Source organism: Canis lupus, chromosome 7 (genome assembly GCF_003254725.2).
Source record: "Canis lupus dingo isolate Sandy chromosome 7, ASM325472v2, whole genome shotgun sequence".
Classification (NCBI taxonomy): Eukaryota; Metazoa; Chordata; class Mammalia; order Carnivora; family Canidae; genus Canis; species Canis lupus.
In genome coordinates, this window is record NC_064249.1 from 61,481,020 (window position 1) to 61,503,166 (window position 22,147).

General features: G+C 39.7%; 1 protein-coding gene across 3 annotated transcripts in view; it reads left to right on the plus strand.

Moving 5' to 3' along the window:
• Positions 1-22,147, plus strand: part of CHST9 (carbohydrate sulfotransferase 9) — a 241,856-nt gene that overhangs the window by 167,740 nt on the left and 51,969 nt on the right. The window contains exon 4 of one of the 3 annotated variants that reach the window (XM_025429256.3): positions 11,078-11,124. The exons of the other annotated variants lie outside the window; for them this stretch is intronic. Coding sequence (XP_025285041.1) covers positions 11,094-11,124 — 31 coding nt within the window. The 5' untranslated portion in view covers positions 11,078-11,093. The remainder of the gene's footprint in view (positions 1-11,077; positions 11,125-22,147) is intronic. 3 annotated transcript variants of the gene reach the window in all.

Sequence of the window (22,147 nt, forward strand, 5' to 3'; positions counted from 1 at the left end):
TGCTTTTCTTCCCAAGAGAAGGGTTGTCCATTCTAATTTAGCAGTGAAGGACTGATTTTTATTATGTTCTCCTGAGTGAAAAGTAGCTCCAGTTCTTTCAAATGGAATGATAACCAGGATGACTTATGGGAAGGTGGGGACTGTGCAATGGCCAGAACCTACAGTTATCCAGAGAAAAGCCCACAGGTGCCTTGGGCAATGCACCTACTGTCCCCTAGGGAAAGAGCATGGCCTCAAAACCCACAATAATCAGGGATTTCCAGCATTTATAAGACATTCTTTACATTCGGTATGGAAGACAACGACACAATAGTTTCTCTGTATTGCTTTACACTCCCATTTCCTTATTTTATCTTCTTTATTCTTCTCATTCATTCATTAGTTATCTAGTATTTTTTTTTAATATCTGTTTTGTGTTCAACCCAGGCAGAGACAGGGATTGATCCTCTCTGTAGGGAGGACAACTGGGCAAACCAGGAGGTGAGACCCAGTGGTACAGGTGCCATGATAAAGGTTAAAGCAGGCTGCCACAAGGGCACAATGAAGACAGCTGAATACCCCCTGTAGAGTCTGGGATGGCTCCGTAGAGCTCACCCTCCTGGTGCACCTGGAAAGATGGGAAGCCACGCCTTGCCCCTAACTCAGACTGTACCTGTAAACATCAGCAGGCTCTGCCTCTGGCTGCTGCTGCTGCTGGTGGTACTGCTGCTCCTAATGATAGCACTAGAAAATAATGCTAGTTACAACATAACTAGCAACACAGGATGGGAATTCTAAATAAAAACAAAGCCTTTTCATAATTCTCTAATTCAGGCATATTCTGTAATGGGGAACTGTGTGCTGCATGGGGAAAATTAATGGCAGTAAGTATGTAGGCTGACCTTCCAGACCCTGGGCACAAATTTCAATTAGGCCAGAAAGATGCTGGTTGGGTCTTGTCTCCCAGGTTGGGAAGACAGTGGTGGTAACATAGCAAAGTGGTAATGTGCTAATATAAAAGGAAAATAATTCACAGGTAGAGTTAATTTTGAGTGATATTGCTCGAGCATTAGAATGGCCAGCAGGCTACAGGATGGCAGCCATCTTAATCTTTTCCTCCTCAAAAGTTTTTGACTCAATTTGCAGGGACTCTTCCATGGTCTCTGCTGTTTAATGATGCAAGTCAATGGGACAATCCCTTTATAGGCAGCTTAATGGGAATCTTCCACCGTGCAGAGAGATCTCTCTATCATAAAGTGGTTCCTCCTCTAATTCCATGCCATGGAACCAATTTAAGTGCCATTATGTAATAATAAGAAACCAAACCCTCACAGATGGTCTAGAAAGATGGATTGCATTATAACTGTTGTGCCTTGTAATAGATAATATCAAAACATTTTGGTTTTATGGCTAAAGATTATGCTACTAATAATAGCACTTTCTCTACTGAGGATTTTGTTCATAGTTATATTGTGGAGAACTGCTTATTTTAGGAAAATTTCTTCCATGCTCTGAATGATTGCTGATGTTTATTGAGCAATGGCTATGGGGAGGGGGCGGACGGTGCCATCTTAGACATTCTATAGCCCTGTCAGTAAAATCTGCTATTATTCCCTTTTAGAAACCAAAAAGTGGAGCTCACAGAATTAAACAACTTGCCCACTTGGCTAGCAAGTGGTAGAGCAAAATTGGAACTCAAGTGGTCAGAATTCAAGAACCATGCAGTGACTCATTATCCTAGGATATTTAAAATACATATAAAAAATGCTGTGTGTTTATTTGAAGTTGTGAGACAATTCATTTATAGAGACAAAGAATTTTTGTTGACAACAGAAAACTATATCCTACATCAACTGATTTTTTTGTTGTTGTTTTTCTCCAGTAAACATCAGATCAGGTTAAATTTTTTCTGTTGTTTTTTCTCCAGTAAACATAAAGTCAGATTAAAGGACTGGTACCTAAACATACATGTGCTGTAATATCTGACTTTAGATCATACACACATGTGCACACAGACCTACATTCACGTGCACACACTGTAGAACAGGAGACAATTAGACAGAACCTGTTAAACTATCCTTTTACTTGAGCTAATATCCTTGAGCCTGTCTAGGAAATTAGTAAACTGCTCAGTCTTCAACATCCCTTCAGACAGGAATCCTCCCTCCTCCCTTTCAGCCTCTCACCTTTGGTGTTTGGTTTTATTCTACATAGGATAAGTGCTGCCATAACTGTTAGCCAATACTTATAAAAGGATTAATGCAGAACAGACCTTTCCTGTCCCTTACTTCCTGTGTCTAGAGCCCTCCAATATAAAAATAAGCTGCTGGCTAAGAGTCACACTTACAGAGTATAAGTAATAAGAGCATTAAGTGTCCACTGTGAGGGTGTAGGAACTGGGTGTGATGAAGTGTCTCTTGGAGCTGTCACCCAGGCTTGCCCACAGAATCCTGCATGGACAGAGCAGGCTGGTGGGCACCGCAGCAGGCAATGCTTCCCAAAGCACGACAATCCAAAGGTTGGGTCAGATCTAGTCCCTGCCAACAAAATGGGTAAACAGTGCATAGAGCATCCGGCTGTATCTTTAGATGGGTACTGTGCATTAACCATATAATTTCTTCTTATTAAAACTATTAAAAACAAGGTCTTAAATAATTCTTGGATTTTTTTTTTTTAGTTCTCCCTTAAAAGGAAAATTGAAATTTCAACTGAAATAAAGGAAAACACAACCTAAACTAGATAATTCTAGAGCTAAATTAAAAAGAATTGAGATACAGGACACCTGAGTGGTTCAGTAGGTTAAGAGTCTGCCTTCGGCTCAGGTCTTGGTTCCAGGGTCCTGGGATCAAGCCCCACGTAGGGGTCCCTGCTCAGTGAGGAGCCTACTTCTCCCTGTCCTTCTGCCTGCCCCTCCCCCTCCTTATGCTCTCCCTCTCTGTCAAATAAATAAATGAAATCTTTAAAAAAAAAAAAAAATGAGATACCTGCCAAAGCATTTTTGTGTAATAATAGGGAGACAGAGCAAAGCAACTCTCTTTTCAGGTTCCTTGTGTTAAAAACTGACATAGACTAATCTGAGATTTTTTATCTCAATTTAAAGTTGTTAGTAAAAATGGTCTGAAATTGATTTTTTAAATACTATTTTTTCATATGTCCATGGACTCCAACTTCAGAAGGCTATTTCTTTTTTTTTTTTTTTTTCCAGAAGGCTATTTCTGACTGATATTTGTAGGGTGAATTTATACTAGTTATCTATTGTTGCGTAACAAATTACCACAACACTTAGCAGCTGAAAACAACAGACACTTAATATTTCGTAATTTCTGTGGTCTGGGAATCCAGTCACAGCTTAGCTATAGTCTTTTAGCTTGGGGTTTCCATAAGGCTACATACAGTCCTCTTATGGCTAGCTACTTCCAAGCTCACGCATGTGAGCAGACCTCACAAAATCTGCTTCCAAGTCCTGTCACATGGGCCTCTCCACAGTTTTGCCTCAAGACGTGGCAACTGGCTTCCTCCAGAAGTGAGCAATCCAGAAAGATGCAAGCCACAGCCCTTTTATAACTTAAAATTAAAAGTGATATTCCAATACTTCTGTCATATGCTGTTTGTAAGAAGGGAATCAATAAATTCAGTCCACATTTAAGGGGAAAGGATTACACAGGACGTGAATACCAGAAGGTGGGAATCATTGAAAGACCTTTTATCAGCTGCCTAGTATAGCTGTTTGTCAGAAACCAAAAGAGAGAAGGAATTGAGAAAAGGAAACTGAGAAGAGGTATTGGGAAAATCTCTGAGAAAAATCTCTTTCAGCCTCCCCAGCACACACACAATAAGCATTTGTCTGATCACAGCTTTTATAAAGGATGATACTTTAGTACTCTGAGAAGTGTAAGAAAAAAAAGACACTTTTTAGCATTATTTTTAAATATATGCATTAATATGTAAATTTTTTCTGAAGACTACTGTTATGGACCGAATTGTGTCCCCTCCCCCGAGATTTATATGTGGAAGTCCTGACATCCAGCGCTTGAGCATGTGACTATATTTGGGGATAGGGTCCTTATAGAGCTGACTGAGTTAAAATGAGGTCATTAGGATGAGCTTGAATCCAGGCTAACTAGTGTCCTTATAATAAGAGGAAATTGAGGGATACCTGGGTGGCTCAGTGGTTGAGTATCTGCTTTCAGCTCAGGGCGTGATTCCAGGGTCCTGGGATCGAGTCCCACATCAGGCTTCCCACAGGGAGTCTGCTTCTCCCTCTACCTATGTCTCTGCCTCTCTCTGTGTGTCTCTCATGAATAAATAAATAAAAATTTAAAGAAAGAAAGGCCATTTGAGGAAACAAGGACAATATGGCCATTCATAAGCCAAGAAGAGAGGCCTCCAACCTGAAATCAACCCTCCAGCACCCTGATCTCAGACTTACAACTTCCAGAAATGTGAGGAAACAGCTGTTCAAGCCACCCAGTCTATGGTATTCTGTTGTGTCAGCCCTCACAAACTCCTACAACCTGTTATTTTTAACCAGATATCTTTATACATTTTCAATTGTCACTATTTCCCAGTGACCTCATAGAGAGCAAAATACATGTTATATATTGCTTTGTTTTAGTTTCCTGTGGACATAGTCTTAACCTTTCTACTTTTAGGATTGTTTGGAATTCTCCAAAAAACACCAATAATTTAAGTTGCTCTTTATCTTTCTGTCTTCCTTAAGCTTTTCTTCTCTTACTCATTTATCATATTGTTTCCTCATTTGTCTTTGCCTCATCTTTAGTAAGATAGTATTGAACTGCCTCTATAGTGCTTTGGTAGCAATACTTGTGGCTTGATAGGAATCTTGGCACCATGGTAATAGCACAGAAATTCATATATGAAGAACATTTCTTAGATTCTTCTGTTATATTTTGTAGGACAGCCATTGTCCCACGAGCAAATAACAACACCATTCAATATCCGCCTTCATTTCTAGACTTAAAAGTTCTGACTCTTTCCAAGAAAATTTAAAACTTAAATTCTCTTTAGTTTCTATGATGTTTCCATTTCATGGGACAGGCACCTGCTCAGCTTTAGTGGAATCTGATCGCCAGCTTCCAAAGTCATTATGCAAATTACACTCCTTCATTCATGTGTGAGACCTTTTTTCTAATTCCTCACAAGTACATGGCATTGTCTGCTCTCTCTCTCTCTCTCTCTCTCTGTCTTTCTTTTTTTTTTTTTTTTTTTTTAGCCATACATGTGAGTATGTATGGCATAGAATTTTCTTTTCCCTGGTGACTCCTGAATTTGAGTAGCTTTGTCACGTTTCGGTTATTCAAGAATTCTCTTTTATGAAGTGGCTTTGCAGGTTCTTTCCCATTTTTCTGAGCAGTTGACTATCTTATTGATTTGTAGGCGTTTTTTATATATTCTTTTGTCAGGTACACACATTGCCAGGATCCTATCCTTATTAATCAATTCTCTTTTTACTATATTAATAGTTTCTTTGGACAATCAGAATTTCTTAATTTTAATATAACCAAGTTTATCAAAATTTTGTATGGTTAGCTCCTTTGTGTCCTATTTAGGAAAGCGTAATTTGCTCCAAGTTCATAAAGATATTACCCAATGTTTTTGAAAAGCTTTATTGTTTATCCTTCTCATTTAGTTCTGTAATCCACCTGGAATTAATTTTTGTTTGTGGTATGAAGTAGGGGTCAAAACAGGAGTAACCAGTTTCTGGGGCATAATTAATTGAAAAGACTATCCTTTCTGGGCTAGCAGTTTTTGAGCATTGATTATGCTGTAGGCATTGCATTAGTTGATACTTCATCCCTTCTTCACAAAATCCCTATAAGATAGGTGTTTCCTCACTTTATAAATGAGAAAAATTACAATTACATGAGTTAAATTAATTTCCCAGTGTTCATGGTTAGTAGAGATTGGGAATCTGGGCTTTGAGTTTAGGTCTTTTGACTTCAAAGCCTTTCTTAAGGTAATCCTAAATCCCAGTGTTATCCAAAGAGATAATTTACATTTTGTTAGTGAAAACCAAGAGAGTGAAAGGGTCGGAAACCACTGGGAATGTGAAGGTGAAGAAGGCTTGACCCCAGAAAAGAAGAGGACCTGGAATAGTGCCTTGCATATGGCAGGACTCAGGAAAAAAAGTTACTGAATTGCAAAAAGCATCCACTTCAGAATAAATACAGTCTTGTGATTTATACTCAGAGGGCACATATGATTTTTATATACAAAATTTTTGTGATCTGTTCCTTCACCTGCCTCTGGCAGTGGTTTCCAAAGTGTGGCTTCTCAGTCCAGCATCATCAGTATCACCTGGGAACTAGTTAGAAATACAAATTATTGGGCCCCACCCAGACCCATTCAATCAAAAATTCTGAAGGTGGAAACTGGAAAATTGTGTTTTAACAGCTTCTTCGGGTCTGCGAAATTTGAAATACACTGGTCTGAGGCCTACATTTTGTCCACCCCTCCTACAGGGTTTCCTTTAACCTACCGTGCATAGTCCTACCTACCTCCAGATGAGTGCTTATTGAGATAAGGATTCCCATCATGATCCTTAGCCCGGCTAATACCTTCTCAGGGATCAGCCCCTTCCTGTCCTTACATACATGTATGTGCGTGCATGCCCACACACACATCTGGATTCAGTCCCTCAGTCACTCTTCTTGCTACACTGATTTGTCATTGTCTGCTTATCTATATCTGCCACTAGACTATGAGGAGCTTAAGGCAAGGGCCTTTGAATTCCTAGAGGAAGAGATATGGTAGATGTTCAATATAATTTTTTTGAGTAAAATGAGTTGTATTCAATTTTATTCTTAAAGGACTTTCATATTGAAAAGGAAGTACATATGTTTTTGGCAAATGAATAAATATTTCATTTGAAGGACTCCTCTGTGGAAAAGGAATCATGGAACAGAATACAGTGAATAGAGACTTTAAGGAAGTAAGGAGCACTGAGATACCTGTCACAAGAGGCATTCAAGAAAAGATTAGAAAATCTCCAAGGACTCTGCCACCCGTTTTCCACTCCCTCTTCTAAATTGCGAGCTCTTAAAGCCTATGACAACATCTCATTCACTGTGTGTCCCCAGTCCTTAATAGAGACTAGTTCAGTACCTAGTGCGCAATGAATTCATAAGTGAATGAATGAATGAATCACTTAATGGCACACACAGTTTGTTGCTACTGTTCTGTGGGCTTGACTGTTCTTCGCTGGAGAGACAAGTACAACTCTAGATCGTCCATTTGGCTAAATATGCAATTTTTTAGGAGCACCAGTGAAGTGGAAGGAAAAAAAAAAGTGAGAGCAGTTTGCCTTTGATAAATGTATCCAGAATTTTGTGATCAAAATGTTAAGAAATTAGTTTAACTACAGCATGGATATGTGTTTTGTGTTTTATGGTTTCTTCCTCTCTTTTTCTTATTTACCTATGAGTAAAAGGACGAGGAAGTGAGGAACCAGAATCTCTTCGGTGTTTGGAGGCTCTGAACCTGGCCTCTGGGTGGAGGCCAGACCATGAAATGCTGGTGGGTCTTGTTTACTCCATATGGGTGTTTGTACTTTCTCTTGAAGGTGGCTGTAAGCCATCGAATGATGTAAAGGAAGGAAAATAATGTGATAGATTTGCTTTTCTAAAGGTCACTCTGACTATTGTGTGGAGGATTGATTGGGAGGCAGGAAGGGGAGGATGGAGACTGGAGCATGGACGATCAGTTCAAAGAGATGTTGAAGCTGAGGGAAAGAAAGCTGGTGAGGACTTGAACTAGGGTCCTAACAGGGAGGAGGTAGAAAGGGACTATGTTCAGCAGAAATTCCCTACGTTGACTCAACCCACTGAATTTGCTGACAAAGATAGGGGGCTTGTCAGAAATTATTAGAGTTAGCTTTGGATTTAATGGTAATAATTACATTGTCAGGCATCTGCTTCTACTGGATCTGTGAGGTTATGTAATGGAAGCCTTTGTTAACAACAAAGCACTGAACACATACGAAGTGGGATAATTACCCACAGAAATCATACCTCCAAAGTCCGTGTGCCAGAGGCAAGCGCTGAGAGTTTGAAAATGAGTTCATGTTTATTGGTGATCAACAGCAGGATTGCACATGTACTCCTGAACAATGAACTCACTGTTCATTCTCAAGTGCTCATTACAATGGAAATTAGGAACACTTGAATGATTGATGCCTCTCTGCTCTAAACATGCCACTTAGCAAATACTTGCTGCGCTAAGTATGTCAGGAATTCACAAGCTGATTGATGCCAGACATGAGTGGCTACTTTTTGTGAATGGAATGAAGATGGCTACCTTACCATGAAGAATATGCAATATATCTGTGTGGGTCATGAGCAAGACTGTGTTCATAAATTGGCATTAAGTTGCCTGGTTATGTGTATTTATGTTTTAGGCCCTATAAAAAGGAACATTTAAACTACTTCTTACCGATATTTTATGTTATGCTTTTTTTTTTTCCAAAACCAAAAGCCTTTATTTAACATGTAAAATTCAGTCTGCAACTAATTCCAATTTCTCAGCCCACTTCTTAATTTGGGAAACTAGGAGAAGAAAATGCAATATCCCAATTCTGCTATGAAGATACATGCAAAAATGAAGGGAAAAAGAATCCTCTATGGCCTTAATCCATCTCCTATCAACTTCACAGAGTACTCCTTACATGTTTAAGGATCATTGTTCTATAGCTGACTGTTGATCAGCATTTTGAAGAAAAACTAAAGAAGTGAAAGGTCGTATCTGTATTCTTTAAGATCACTTCATTTTTACATCTGCTTTCTGCACTCGGTTTAAGCATAGAATATTCAGCTTCTGTTTTAGCCAATGGGTTGCTATGAAATAATTCCATGGCCTCTTTCACATCACTTTGCTCATTTTCTGCCCTTGGTAAAATATTCATTATTAACTGTTATAAATTATAAAATCTTTTTTTTTTTCCCAGGAAAAGTCTAGACTTTCTTTTTTAACAGATTGGGAGCTGATAGGGCTGCTTGCCTGAGGCAGCACTACCAGTAATTGAATCTGTATGCTGAAGTAGTAAACCCTAAGACTTTGTAGAGGAAGGAACCCTGATGTCTAAAACGGAGTAAAGGCAAGTTGATGGAAAGTGGAAATTCATTGTTCTGAAACTTCCTGATTCCAATTTGTGAATCATTGAATAACTGAACATCATAGTAATCTTTGAACATTAATTCTTTCAAGATTTCCAGAGCAAAGAATTCCACTAATTCTCTGTCTCTATGTTTGGTACATAATAATCATTGCCATTATTACCTCTATTTATGGATCAATTTCACTATATAGTTGGAATAAACACCAGCTACTTGCAGTCAACAAGAATGTATTGAAAATTTGTTGCACTTTTAGGCACTGAAGATTATAAAAATTAGTGAGATTTGCCTTTTGCCTTAAAAGAGTTAATAGTTTTCTCTGGAAGAAAGAGTATGCAGTAAAACATCATAAATCTATGATGGAGGGTTATATGGAAGTACAGAAGAGGTGTCCCCAAGCTTGACAGGCCAGAGGTCATGGGGAAGAGAAGGTTTCCTGGAAAAAGAAACATCCATGCTGTCTTAATGGAGTCTTGACCAATGCTAGGATATAGCCTGGGAATGATGAAAGTAAATGCACCTTCTTTAAAAGAAATAGGTCAATATATATCAAGCGCTATTTAAAAAAAAGTGTTTAGGGGAGCGCAGGTGGCTCAGTGGTTTAGCGCTGCCTTCAGCCCAGGGCCTGATCCTGGAGACCCAGGATCGAGTCCCACATCGGGCTCCCTGCATGGAGCCTGCTTCTCCCTCTACCTGTGTCTCTGCCTCTCTCTCTCTCTCTCTCTCTCTCTGTCTCTCATTAATAAATAAATAAAATCTTTAAAAAAATGTTTAGACCTAGAATTTTCTTTCTCTGAATCTTTAATTTTAAAAAACCTGAAATACAGTAAAAGATTATATTGAAGAGTGTTAATTGCATAGTTATTTGTAGTAAGAATATTGAAACCAGCAATAGAGAGATTTTTGAGGAAATTATGGTTCATCTACTCAAAGGACTGTAGAGTAGAAACTCATGAAAGAATTTATCATAACATTCGGTGGTTTATTCTACAAATACTTATTGTGCAGTCTGTGTCAGGCACTGATCTAGGCTCTGTGTACATGAAATCAAATAGACATGCTTCCTACGTGAAGGAGCTCATGGTGAAATTGGGAATACAGAGGATTCCATTAATTCACAGGAAGAAGAGAGATGGACTCTGGTGGTGACCTATTATTAGAATTAGAATGCACCTGAGGCTCATGTGATCAAATTAGCAGGACTTGTTAAGCTACCAAAAGGAGATGATGCAGGACTTCAGTTTTAAATGACAAGAGAGGAGAAAGAGGATGGAAACATAGATTTTTTTTATTTTATAATGTTATTTGGAGATACAAGCAGACTCAACATTGCATGTGCAGTTTGACCACAACTATACAAAACCAACCAACCATATACAGAGAGAGAGAGAGCAAAATATAAAGGATTAATAGTGGTTGTCTGAGGACAGTGGTACTACAGGTGATAGTTTTCTACTTTTGGCCTTTTTTCAAATATTCTGTTATGAACATATTGCTTTTATAATGAAAGAAAAAGATGCAAGAGGTTGGCAGCAGGAGGGTAAAAGGCACAAAGTATTCACATCTTATAAGGAACTATTCATGGTAAAACACAACAAAACAGGATGGGCATATTTCCAGGACGCAATAGCACAGGACAGCGTTCTGTTCCCTGACACTTCATCTCATTCCTAAAACACACACACACACACACACACACACAGATACAAGATATGTCACATAAGTCACCTTGCTAGGTTCTTAAATTCTTACTATCAAAGACATGACTCTTGGATTCATCCCTGTGTGGGGAGCCCATTCTCTTTAGCACTGAGCTAGCCACTGGATCTGCCATTGACCAAGTGCATCAGTGCCTTAAGTTTACAGAAAAGTGTGGAATTTAGGAAGCATTTTCATAAAGTTTTAATTTTTTTTCTCTACTGCCCTGTGAGGTAGGTAGGACAGATATTCTTTTTCTCCTTTTACAGTTGAAGAAAGACTTAGATGAAGTTTCTTGCCTCCAGTTACAAGGCTGGTAAGTGTTGAAAGCAACCCTGGAATCCAGATTTCTTACTGAATATAGTGTTTGTTCTTCTGTTTCACAAACACCAAACAGTAGGCAACTCCTCTTCAACTAGCAAAAGCAAACCAACATCATGAGGGCAGATGAGGTGGCTTATTTTTAATCTATGCAGGCTCCAGTGTCTAGAAGAGTTCTAGCACAGGATAGATGTTCTACATTTTTTGTTGTAGTTGGGGCAAAGAACAAAAGAATTATTAATACTCTGACTTAATGCTTAATAAACATGCAGTACCTAAATAGGTCATCCAGATAGTTTTTCTTTAGGAGTCTATGCTGAAGTTCAAAAAAGCAAAGTTGTATTCTATATGTGTTTATATATATATATATATATATATATATATATATATAATGTTTATGTTAATATCTGTACATATATTATGGATATATTATATATGATGTTTATATGTTTTTAATATTATATATGTATATATTGTATATTATAAAATATATATGTTTCTCTATATAAACATCAATATGAGAAACAGAAGAAAGAAGGAGGGGTCAGTTAGAAAGAATGAAAAGTAAAACATTGAGACAAAGAGATTCCCAGTTAAATAAAGCAGAATAGTTTGTTATTAATTTGTGTTTTACTCCAAGAAAAACAAATTGATATTCCACATTAAACATCATTTTATACTGAGGGCAGGGTGGGGGAAGGATAGGAGAAAAGACTGTCCTTGAGAATCATCAGAGCATATCTATTTCTTACATATGCACACACCTGCTCTCCTGCCTGCATCTAAAAAGGGGGCTCATTTAGCATTCACTGATGAACTGGGAAAGCATTTCAGCACTCACGCTGAGCTACTGAAATTTTTTTAAAACTTATTAAGGTGGCACATGTAATCATGCCCTAGCGACTTCAGCTATATATGCCCTTTGAAAAATTTCTAATGACATGTTGGACATCCTGCATATAAATGTCACCACTTGGAATTAGAGTCAAGCTTTTGGCTCACTAGAATGTTCTCTGCATGGTTTCAGTGTAATATTAGCCCTGATCTAGTGAAAGCAAATGGTTCTTAGTAACTCCCTCCTAGATAATATCGCATATTCTTTTTCTGCGATCCATGTGGGTGGTGGTAAATAGTTCAGCAACACACACAGGAACAAGTCTACTGATGTATAAGTAAAGAAAACGAAATTACTATCTGTGTGACCTTGACCTTTTTAGGTTGTTTTCAAAACTCATCACTGCAACAGTGATTTCCCCATATTATTTTTTTTTTATTTCCCCATATTATTTTTCACTAGCATTGCAGATTTGGCTTTCTACATGTATGGAAGGCATCTTTAAATCCATATACTTTTTTTTTTTTACAAATGACCTTTGGAAATGATTTCCAATAACTGTAGCCGACTTTAAGCTCAAGGCTTGGTAGTGAAAGGTCATTCTACATTTAGACTAAATGTAGATAGATTTGGACTCCCTGTAGCAGGCTATTGCTTTAGGACTCGCTATTGTATTTGACCCAATCTTCTTTCTAACCCAAGCATTTAGACAGCTTCCATATGGGTTTCATTTAAACTTCTTTTTTTAACACCAGTACAAATTAAATGGTTTTATGTATTATAAGTAACGTATTTTCTTTAGAGATGTGCACCTTCCTTAGAAACTTAAGAAAATAGAATGGAGTGTGTGTGTCGGACTTCTCATAAGACAATTCTGCGACTTTACACAGGTTTCTTCCAGCCCATTCCAGCCCTGTAGACATGATAAGGGCCTGGAGAACATACTCTGTGGCACCTGAGGCTCCCCATCCCTTGTTTCCCTCTCACTCTTCCCTTCAAATAAGACCATTCCTCTTAAGTTGAGGTGGCTGGGGAGGGGTGGATACAGCCTGTAAACTCAGGCAGCTATGCGTAAGCACTTGCTAGGGTACTTTTCTTCTTGTCCTATAAGAGTCTGCACATGATAGAGAAGGCCTTCAAAAATATGCAAAAGACTTAATCTTCTCTCTGGGTCTGGGCAAGCTCTAGGACTGCTGACTATCCAAGAACCCTCACCTGGCCCCTGCCCTCCTGATCCTCATCTCATCCCTACCAGCTAAAGAGCAAAGTTCCTTCCTACTGTTGGTATGGAGGTTCCTGGAAAGGACTCCAGAGAAGTCATCAGGAGATCTGATTCCCATCCAAGGCCTGCCGTTTACCACTTACATGATTTGAGTCACCATCACTTGTCCTCTGTGCTTCACTTTTTGTCTGAACAGAATGAGTTGATAGAATTAATTCCTATACATTTAATGAAACGATTCTTTTTTTTTTTAAAGATTTTTATTTATTCATGAGAGACACAGAGAGGCAGACATAGACAGAGGGCGAAGCAGGGAGCCTGATGTGGGACTCAATCCCAGGATCCCAGGAGAACCAAAGGAAGATGCTCAACCACTGAGCCACCCAGGTGCCCCAGAATAACAACCATCTTTGAACATGCCCCCTTTCTCTAAATGAATGTCTCTGAACCAGATTCCCTAGGAAGAGAGTCAGATTCCTGCAGCTCTGTCTGGTTCTGATTTCAAAGAAGGTGCTCAGATGAGTCAGTCTGCCCTAAGAATGCATCAGAATAAAATAATTTCTTATATTCAAATAGTATTTGAAAAATTCCAAGTTGCTTTCACTTATCCCATGTGCAGTAGCTCATGTAATCCTCCTGATTAGTGTAGATTTGGGGCATACAATTGGAGTCCCTTCAAGTATGCTTGACACCCTTTAGAAGATTGCCTCAGAGTACAGGGGGTGCTCTTCCTAGGTGGTGGGGGGCAGCCCTTGTTGACTGGCCAACAAGGGCTGCTTTTCCTGGAGGTGGAATAAATCCTGAGATGTAATTTATGCCCTACAGCATCCCACCCTCAAAAATCAAGCTGAGTCTGGCACTTCTGAAACCACCGTTGTTTGGCTCATTCTTCTGCACCCTGCTTCCCCACCCCTTGCTAGCTTCTCCTGGGAGCCAGTCCTCACTTGCACCTATAAAATGGTAGATTTGTGTGGCAGAATTGACAGGACATAGTTGGTATCTTATCAAACGATTCTTGTTGGCATCTCTGCTGCTTAACAGCCCTATGGCCTGGAACAAGTTGCCCTAAGCTCAGGGCCTTTCTTTCTTCTTTCATAAAATGTAAATAATCATACCCACTCTGCCTACTGATGAGTTGTTGGGAGGATCAGATGACAGTGTGGATTGTAGAAGTGTTTGAAAGCTGCCAAGCATCACAGATACAAGGAAACTCATTTTTTAAGCTAAGACTAAAATCACATCTAGGTTTTCAGAGGAAACCCAACTCAAGGGAGTTTTAAGATTCAGAAAACATATTTCACATTTGGTGTCCTCCTACCTTTCTTTTCCCCCTACATTCCTCAGGCCTCTCTCATCTAAATGTTTGCTCTCTTTTAAGTAGCCCATCAGTGTCCCACATAGACACTGGAGAAAGTCAGAAATGCAACATTGACCTCTGTGTCTCAGTTACATCTCCACCTGGTTAGAGAACTTTACTGTGCCTGCTCGAATGCCTACCAGTGTCCACCATCTATCTCTAGCCCTGATTTTCATTTAATTAGTCCCAGATTTCTTTCATTTCAAAATGTATTGGGCTTTAAAACTTCAAGAGGGAAATAGACATCGCAGGGAGATCTATGTCATAGATCATAGCTCAAATCTTATACTTCACATTTTGTAATATTGACACAAATTGATGGAACACAACATAATTGAGCTAATAAAACATGTGGCCCAGATGGTGGCTTGATTAGAACCATCTCAATGTGTCTGAAAGATCATGGCATGCATGCAAAGTTTCTTTCCACAAAGGCCCTACAAGATTCATGATAAGATTTTATTTTTAATAAGGATCTAATTAGAGGGCTCAGCATGACAGAGTAAGAAGACATGAGTAGTCAGTACAGTTTGGTACAAAAAGTATTTGTCAAGCACTTAGGCACCAGGATAAAAGGAAGAATAATATGTAGCCCCTGGTAGAGGAAACAGATACAAAAGCAGATCATAAAAACAGACTATGGTAAGCGCCCAGCATGCTCAGAGTGATGGCATCCGGTCTGGAGTTTGAAAAAACACTTCACCATCTAAAGCATCACCTCCTAGAATTTTTTAAGATACTTGAAAATCTCTTTAAATTCCCCTAGGACCTTTTATCCACTCACCTATGTCTTTGCCTCACTGATTCCAGCTTATCATTTGGGACTCTTCATTCATTCATTTCTTCATGCACACCCTACTCAGGTGCCTCATGCTGCCAGGTGCTATTGAAGATGCTGGGAATTCCACTTACAACAAGACAGACCAGGGGCATCTGGGTGGCTCAGTCAGTAAATCATCTGTCTTCGGCTTGGGTTGTGATCTTGGGGTCGAGCCCCACATCAGGCTCCCTGCTTGGTGGGAAGCCTACTTCTCCCTGTCCCTCTGCTGCTCCCCTGCTTGTTCTCTCTCTCTCTCTCTCTCTCCCCCATCCCCCTCTTTCTCTGTGAATAAATAAATAAATATTTAAAAATTAAACAAAAAAGAACAAGACAGACCCAGTCCCAGCTGTTTGGTCACTGAAACTTACATTCGAGTAGTGAGAAGCAATTAACCAGGAGTTAAATTGTGATAAAATGGATTGTTGGGACTGCAGACTGTAGAGGGAACCCTGAAAGAAGTGCACAGAGGGATGGGACCGAGGACAATCAAGTCCTCCCTTAAGCTACCTGGTCAGGGAAATCCTCCCTCCCATGAGACATTTGAACTGAACAGGAGAAGGGTGCCCTGGGTGAAGGGCATGTCAGGGAGGCTGGAAAGAACTCGAAGGTCATCAAGTGATGGAAAGGGGGCCAGCATGGTGGAAGTTAGTGAACCAGGTGTCAGAGGTGGAGGCTAGGGGAAGGCAGAGGCCATCGTGGGGGCCGTGGGAAGAAACCGTGTTTCATCTCAGTGCTGTGCAGCATTTGAAACTAAAACCGCATTTTAAAACGTGCACACACCCAAAAGGGAATCTGTGATCAGAGATCGGCAAGGAGAAGTGCCATCGGCCCTTGTGAACTGCCTTCAGCTCTCACCTAGATTACTGCACCAGCCGCTCACCCTCCAAGTGTTCCTTCTTAATGCAGATCCTTCTTGAAGTTAAATGCAGTATGTTACTTTCCTGCTCAAAACCCTGCCATGGCTCCCTGTGTCATTCAGCATAAAAGCCAGGATCTCTACAGTGGCTCCCAAGGCCCCATGTGCCCTGGCCTCAGCATTTAGGCGCCTGCCCATCCCCATCTGCCCCAGCCATACCAGCTTCATTGCTGTTCTTCAGATACAGAGACGTTGTCATTGTGGGCTCCCTGCTACTCCCTCCATCCGGAACCCTCTTTTCTGGATAGCCCTAACTAACTGCTTCCCCTCTATCAAGTCCTTGTTCAATGGTACTGCCCTGATGGACACCCGAGTATGCACTGCATGCAGTTTGCCGCCATCTCTACTACAGCTCCTTTGCCCCCTCTACCTGTTCTTACTCCATATCGCTTATCATCTTCTTTCTTTTAAAAGGTTTTTTATTTATTTATTTGAGAGAGTGAGAGAGCAAGCCAATGAGAGAGAGCACGAGCTGGAGGAGGGGCAGAGAGAAGCAGGCTCCCTGCTGAGAGCTCACTAAGGAGCTCAATCCCAGGACCCCGGGATCATGATCTGAGCCTAAGGCAGCTACTTAACCTGGGGCCACCCAGGAGCCTGCACTTATCATCTTCTAACATATTCTATGGTTTACTTACCTATTGTGTCTATAACTCATTGTCTGCATCCCCCTCTAGAGTGTAGAGTAAGTTCCAAAAGGCAGAAATCTTTGTGTGTCACCGTGACAGCCATCCACTGACATCTGGCTCTCTTTCCAAGTCCACTGTAGGAGGCTATTTTCCTGACTACTTGGATACAGAAAAGGCTGTGTGGCTTTTTTTGGCCAACAGAAGAGCAGAAAGGATGTGTGCCATGTCTGGTTGGAGCCTTTCACGGGCAGCATACTCTCTACCACATTCCCTCCTCCTGACATCTTTCAAAATGGAGGTTGCTCCATTGGGCTGGGTCCCTGAGTGAGTGAGTTGAGCAAAATCTCCCTGGCCACCAAGAAAACATAATGAAGAAATAAACTTTTTAAAGGTAGAGGTCAGTGATTCATCTACCTTATAATACCCAGTGCTGACCTCTACCTCTGATACCAATTATATGTTAATTAATTTAATTTAAATTTTAAAAAGATTTGCAAACATGAGAGGGGGGAATAGAGAGCTACTTTTTAATGGATACAGTTTCAGTGTGGAATGATGAAAAAGTTCTAGAGATGAATAGTGATGGTTACACAACGTGTATGTACTTAGTGCTACTGGACTGCACAATTAAATATAAAATGACTAAATGGTAAATTTTATATATATATATATATACACACACACACACCCAATTAAAAAGTTTTAAAGAAAGAAAGAAAGAAAGAAAGAAAGAAAGAAAGAAAGAAAGAAAGAAAGAAAGAAAAGAAAGAAAGAAAAGAAAAGAAAGAAAAGAAACCTTTCATCTTAAGCTACTATGACTTGGTGATCATTTGTTATCACATCACCTGGCCTCATCTGACTGAGTCTCATTTGTTCATTGATGCATCCCAGGGACTAGAACAAAGCCTGGTGCACAGCAGATGCTCAGTAAGCATTTGCTGAGTGAATTTCTCTGTCCTTATTCACAAGTTTTTATATGGCGTGTCTTAAATTTAAACATACTAAAGCCAATAATATCTGGATACAGGATTCCACAAAGTGCTCTATGACCAATCCCTACAATATTCAACCCTAAGTACCTACTGTATGAGCTAAGTCTTTCTTAAGGGCCCAGAGAAATAAGCCACCACATCTGCCTTATTATAGTTAGAAGTCTAGTTGCAAGAACAGAACACGTAGACAATATCACATGTGCCACTATGTGGTAGTAGGTGACATCACAGGATTGTTTTGAGAATTCACAGATGGGGTCACCCACTAAGGATGAGGCTGGCAAGAGGTGGGAATGGCAGGCTACCCCAGCTGGGCCTTGAGGACTTGGACAAGCAGAAATAGAGCTAGGAAGAGAGTATCCTTGCCTAGAGGAGTAGCATCAATCACACACAAGCAGGAACAGATTCTGAAATTGTAGAAGATAGCATATACCACTCTGGTCAGAGGCCAGGCAGTAGAGCTCGACTGGCTCCATTAAAATCCTGGCTGTCTATGTGCTGGCTCCACAGCTTTAGACAAGTCAATTAACTTCTCTGGGCCTTGACAGCTCCATCTGTAAAATAAGAAGCATAGTAGTATCTGCGTCAGAGCATTGTCGTGAGGCCTAAGTGAGTTAATATATGTGTTAACATATATTATATGTGTTTAGAATCGTACCTGGCAGAGAGTAGGTGTCAATTTGGATAGAGGAGTTGAAAATTGTGCAGATTTCGCAGGATCTTGAATCCAAGAGGAAGAAATCTGTTGTTTCATTCTGTAGGCAAAAATGTTTTCCACTGGCAGTTCAAAAGTTTTTATCAGAAAGCTGTGGGTGGTTAATATTACAGCAGGGTGAGCAGGGGTTGAAAGGTGGAGGGCAGAGAGGCCCGTTTTTTTTTTTTAATAATAAATTTATTTTTTATTGGTGTTCAATTTGCCAACATACAGAATAACACCCAGTGCTCATCCCGTCAGGTGCCCCCCTCAGTGCCCGTCACCCATTCACCCCCACCCCCCGCCCTCCTCCCCTTCCCCCACCCCTAGTTCGTTTCTCAGAGTTAGGAGTCTTCATATTCTGTCTCCCTTTCTGATATTTTCTACCCATTTCTTCTCCCTTCCCTTCTATTCCCTTTCACTATTATTTATATTCCCCAAATGAATGAGACCATATAATGTTTGTCCTTCTCCAATTGACTTACTTCACTCAGCATAATACCCTCCAGTTCCATCCACGTCGAAGCAAAGGGTGGGTATTTGTCATTTCTAATGGCTGAGTAATATTCCATTGTATACATAGACCACACCTTCTTTATCCATTCATCTTTTGATGGACACCGAGGATCCTTCCACAGTTTGGCTATTGTGGACATTGCTGCTAGAAACATCGGGGTGCAGGTGTCCCGACATTTCATTGCATCTGTATCAGAGAGGCCCATTTGGAGGCGGATTCAGTCATCTTGTTGTGAGAAACTGAAAGCACGTGCCACAGGACTGGCCACAGCATGGAGGAGGCGGATGTCAAAGGTGTCCTAGAGAAGGTGCCAGAGACCTCCTGACAGGCTGGCTAGGTAAGGAAAGAAAGAAGCCAGGCTGACCTGAAGGTTTTAGGGTCTGAGTGACTTCGAGATTTAATGATAGCACTGATCAAAATGAGGAAGGCCAGAGGGGAACAGATTTTAAGAGAAAGATAACAAACTCTGTTTTAGACTCTGAAGTGTCAAGGTCAAGCTGTTGAGAAAGAAATCAGATATGAGCTTAAGTAACTTAGAGCGATGCTCAAATGTCACTCGGAAACCTTCCCCAAATAGCTGATCTAAGATCCCTCCCTCCTCCCTCTTGCTAAGTGTCACCACCATAATTTATTTTCTTCATGCCACTTCCTGGCACAATATGATATTCTATATTTGTTAATTTGCCGATTATCTACCCTTGCCCCCGTCTATAATGTAAGCTCGGTAAGAACATGGACATTTTCGTTCTTATCCATTGCTCTGTCCTCAAAGTTGAGAGCAGTGGCTGGCTGCAGTCTTTCAAAAACGATTTTGTAGAATAAAACCATTTTCATTTGCAAAGCAAAATTGCCAAATATATATTATCAACCAGACGTCACCTTCTGCCTGCATAGAGGCTTTCATGCCTTTACATTATTTAGGAATTAATGGGGGTGAGGGAGAATAAAGAAGGAAGACTAGATAGTAAAGCATTAAAACACAAAGGTGCATGAATTCAATCAAGAATAGATAAATACTCAACAGAGTGGAGATGATCAGAGACTCAACTCCTTTACTTAAGCATTGCACCAAAATAAATTTCAAGCATGTCCAAGCTTAAGATAAGTCAAAAATAACAAATTGTAAAAGTACTGGAAGAAAATAGCTGACTTTTTAAAATAGCCGTGGATTAAGCAACACATTCTAAGAACAGCATGAAATGCATGTAGCACAGTAGAAAATTTAATCAGTTTACTTCACAAATAGTAAAAACATTCACACAAAATATATTTTCCGTGATCCAAGTTGAAAGACAGCGAAGAGTTAAAAATTCTTCAGAATTTGCACACAAATATCTAAATGAATTTGATGTGCAATAAGCTATTACAAATGAAAAGATGAGAAGTAGATGTGTGGAAAATGGACAACTCTCAAAGATAATCACCAATGATTGGTAAACGTAAAAGTGTCAACCTCACTCATAATAGTTTTTGCGATTTTTTTTCTCACTTGCAATTTTTTGAATTCCAGTTAAATCCATGAGTTAGCAATGGCAATATGATTTCAAAGCTCAACAATGTTAACAGCTAGAGGATGTGGGAAAAACATACTGTCATACATGGTTAGCGGGGGATGTAAATTTGTGTAACTATATTCATAGTCCTTTAACGACCAGAATTTTACATTGACATACCCTTTGGCCAAGCAATTCAAACTCTAAGAATTTAACCTACAGAATAACCTATATGAGTACATAAAGATAAAAGAAAGTTCATTGACAAACTGGTTGTAAGTATGAAATTTCTAAACTGTTTGAAAGGTGACAGGTCTTCTATTCAGTAGAATACAATGCAATTATTAAAAATGACAGGGTGTATCTATATGGACCCTCAAAGAGAAGTTTAAAATGCGGGTTAAATGAAAGAAAAAACAGATGTAGCTACAGAGCACACATAGCATAGGAGCACTGATGTTCAAAAGCAAAAAGGGGCAGCTGGAGGACTCAGTCAGTTAAGCATCTGAATCTTGATCTCAGCTCAGGTCTTTTTTTAATTTAATTACAATTAATATATAATGTATTATTAGTTTCAGAGATAGAGGTAGTGATTCATTAGTCTTATATAACACCTAGTGCTCATTACATCACCTGCTCTCTTTAATGTCCATCCCTCAATTATCCCATCTTTTCACTCACCTCCCCTCCAACAACCATCAGTTTGTTTCCTACAATTAAGAGTCTCTTATGGTTTGTCTTTCTCTCTCTCTCTCTCTCTCTCTGATTCACCTTGTTTTATTTTTTCCTCTCTTCCCTTATGATCCTCTGTTATGTCTCTTAAATTCCACATATGAGTGAGATCATACGATAACTGTCTTTCTCTGATTCGCTTATCAGCTCAGGTCATGATCTCAGGGTTGTGAGTTCAGGCCCGACATTGAGCTCCACATTGGACATGGAACCTACTTAAAAAAAAAATTAAAAGACAGATGTAAAAATCCTTGCATGTGCAACAAAACTTTCAGAATGTTGTACAAGAAGCTATTAATTGTGCTTCCCGCGGGGAGCAGGACTGGGAGTAAGGTGACACTTTTAATTTCCTCTTTATACTTTCTTAATAGTGGAAATCTTTTCACAGGGAATATGACTACTTTTAGAATTTCATAAAAGAAGGAATAAAGCCCTCAACATTTAGTTCACACTATCCTTTTGACCTGTCCCCCCAACCAGTGTTTCTGGAGTGTTTGCTTGATTATTCCTGAGATTAAAATTATTTGACTCCTCAGGCTAGCCCAAGACATCTGCCAACTGGAGCATTAGATTATGTAGCATTCCAGAATCTTTTAAACTTGTACAGGAATTTCCATAAATCCTTCATAGAAAGGAAGAATTAAAGTCTTGTTTTCTTATCACCAATGATCACCAAAAAACTCACTAGGGAGAACCTAAACTTTTAAAATAATTCATGTGCCTCAAAATAGCCAACTGCCCTTCACCTGTTTAGTTGATACCAACTTAGGATCCTTTCCAGCATCACCAAGGGAGACTAGGAAATTGATAGGAC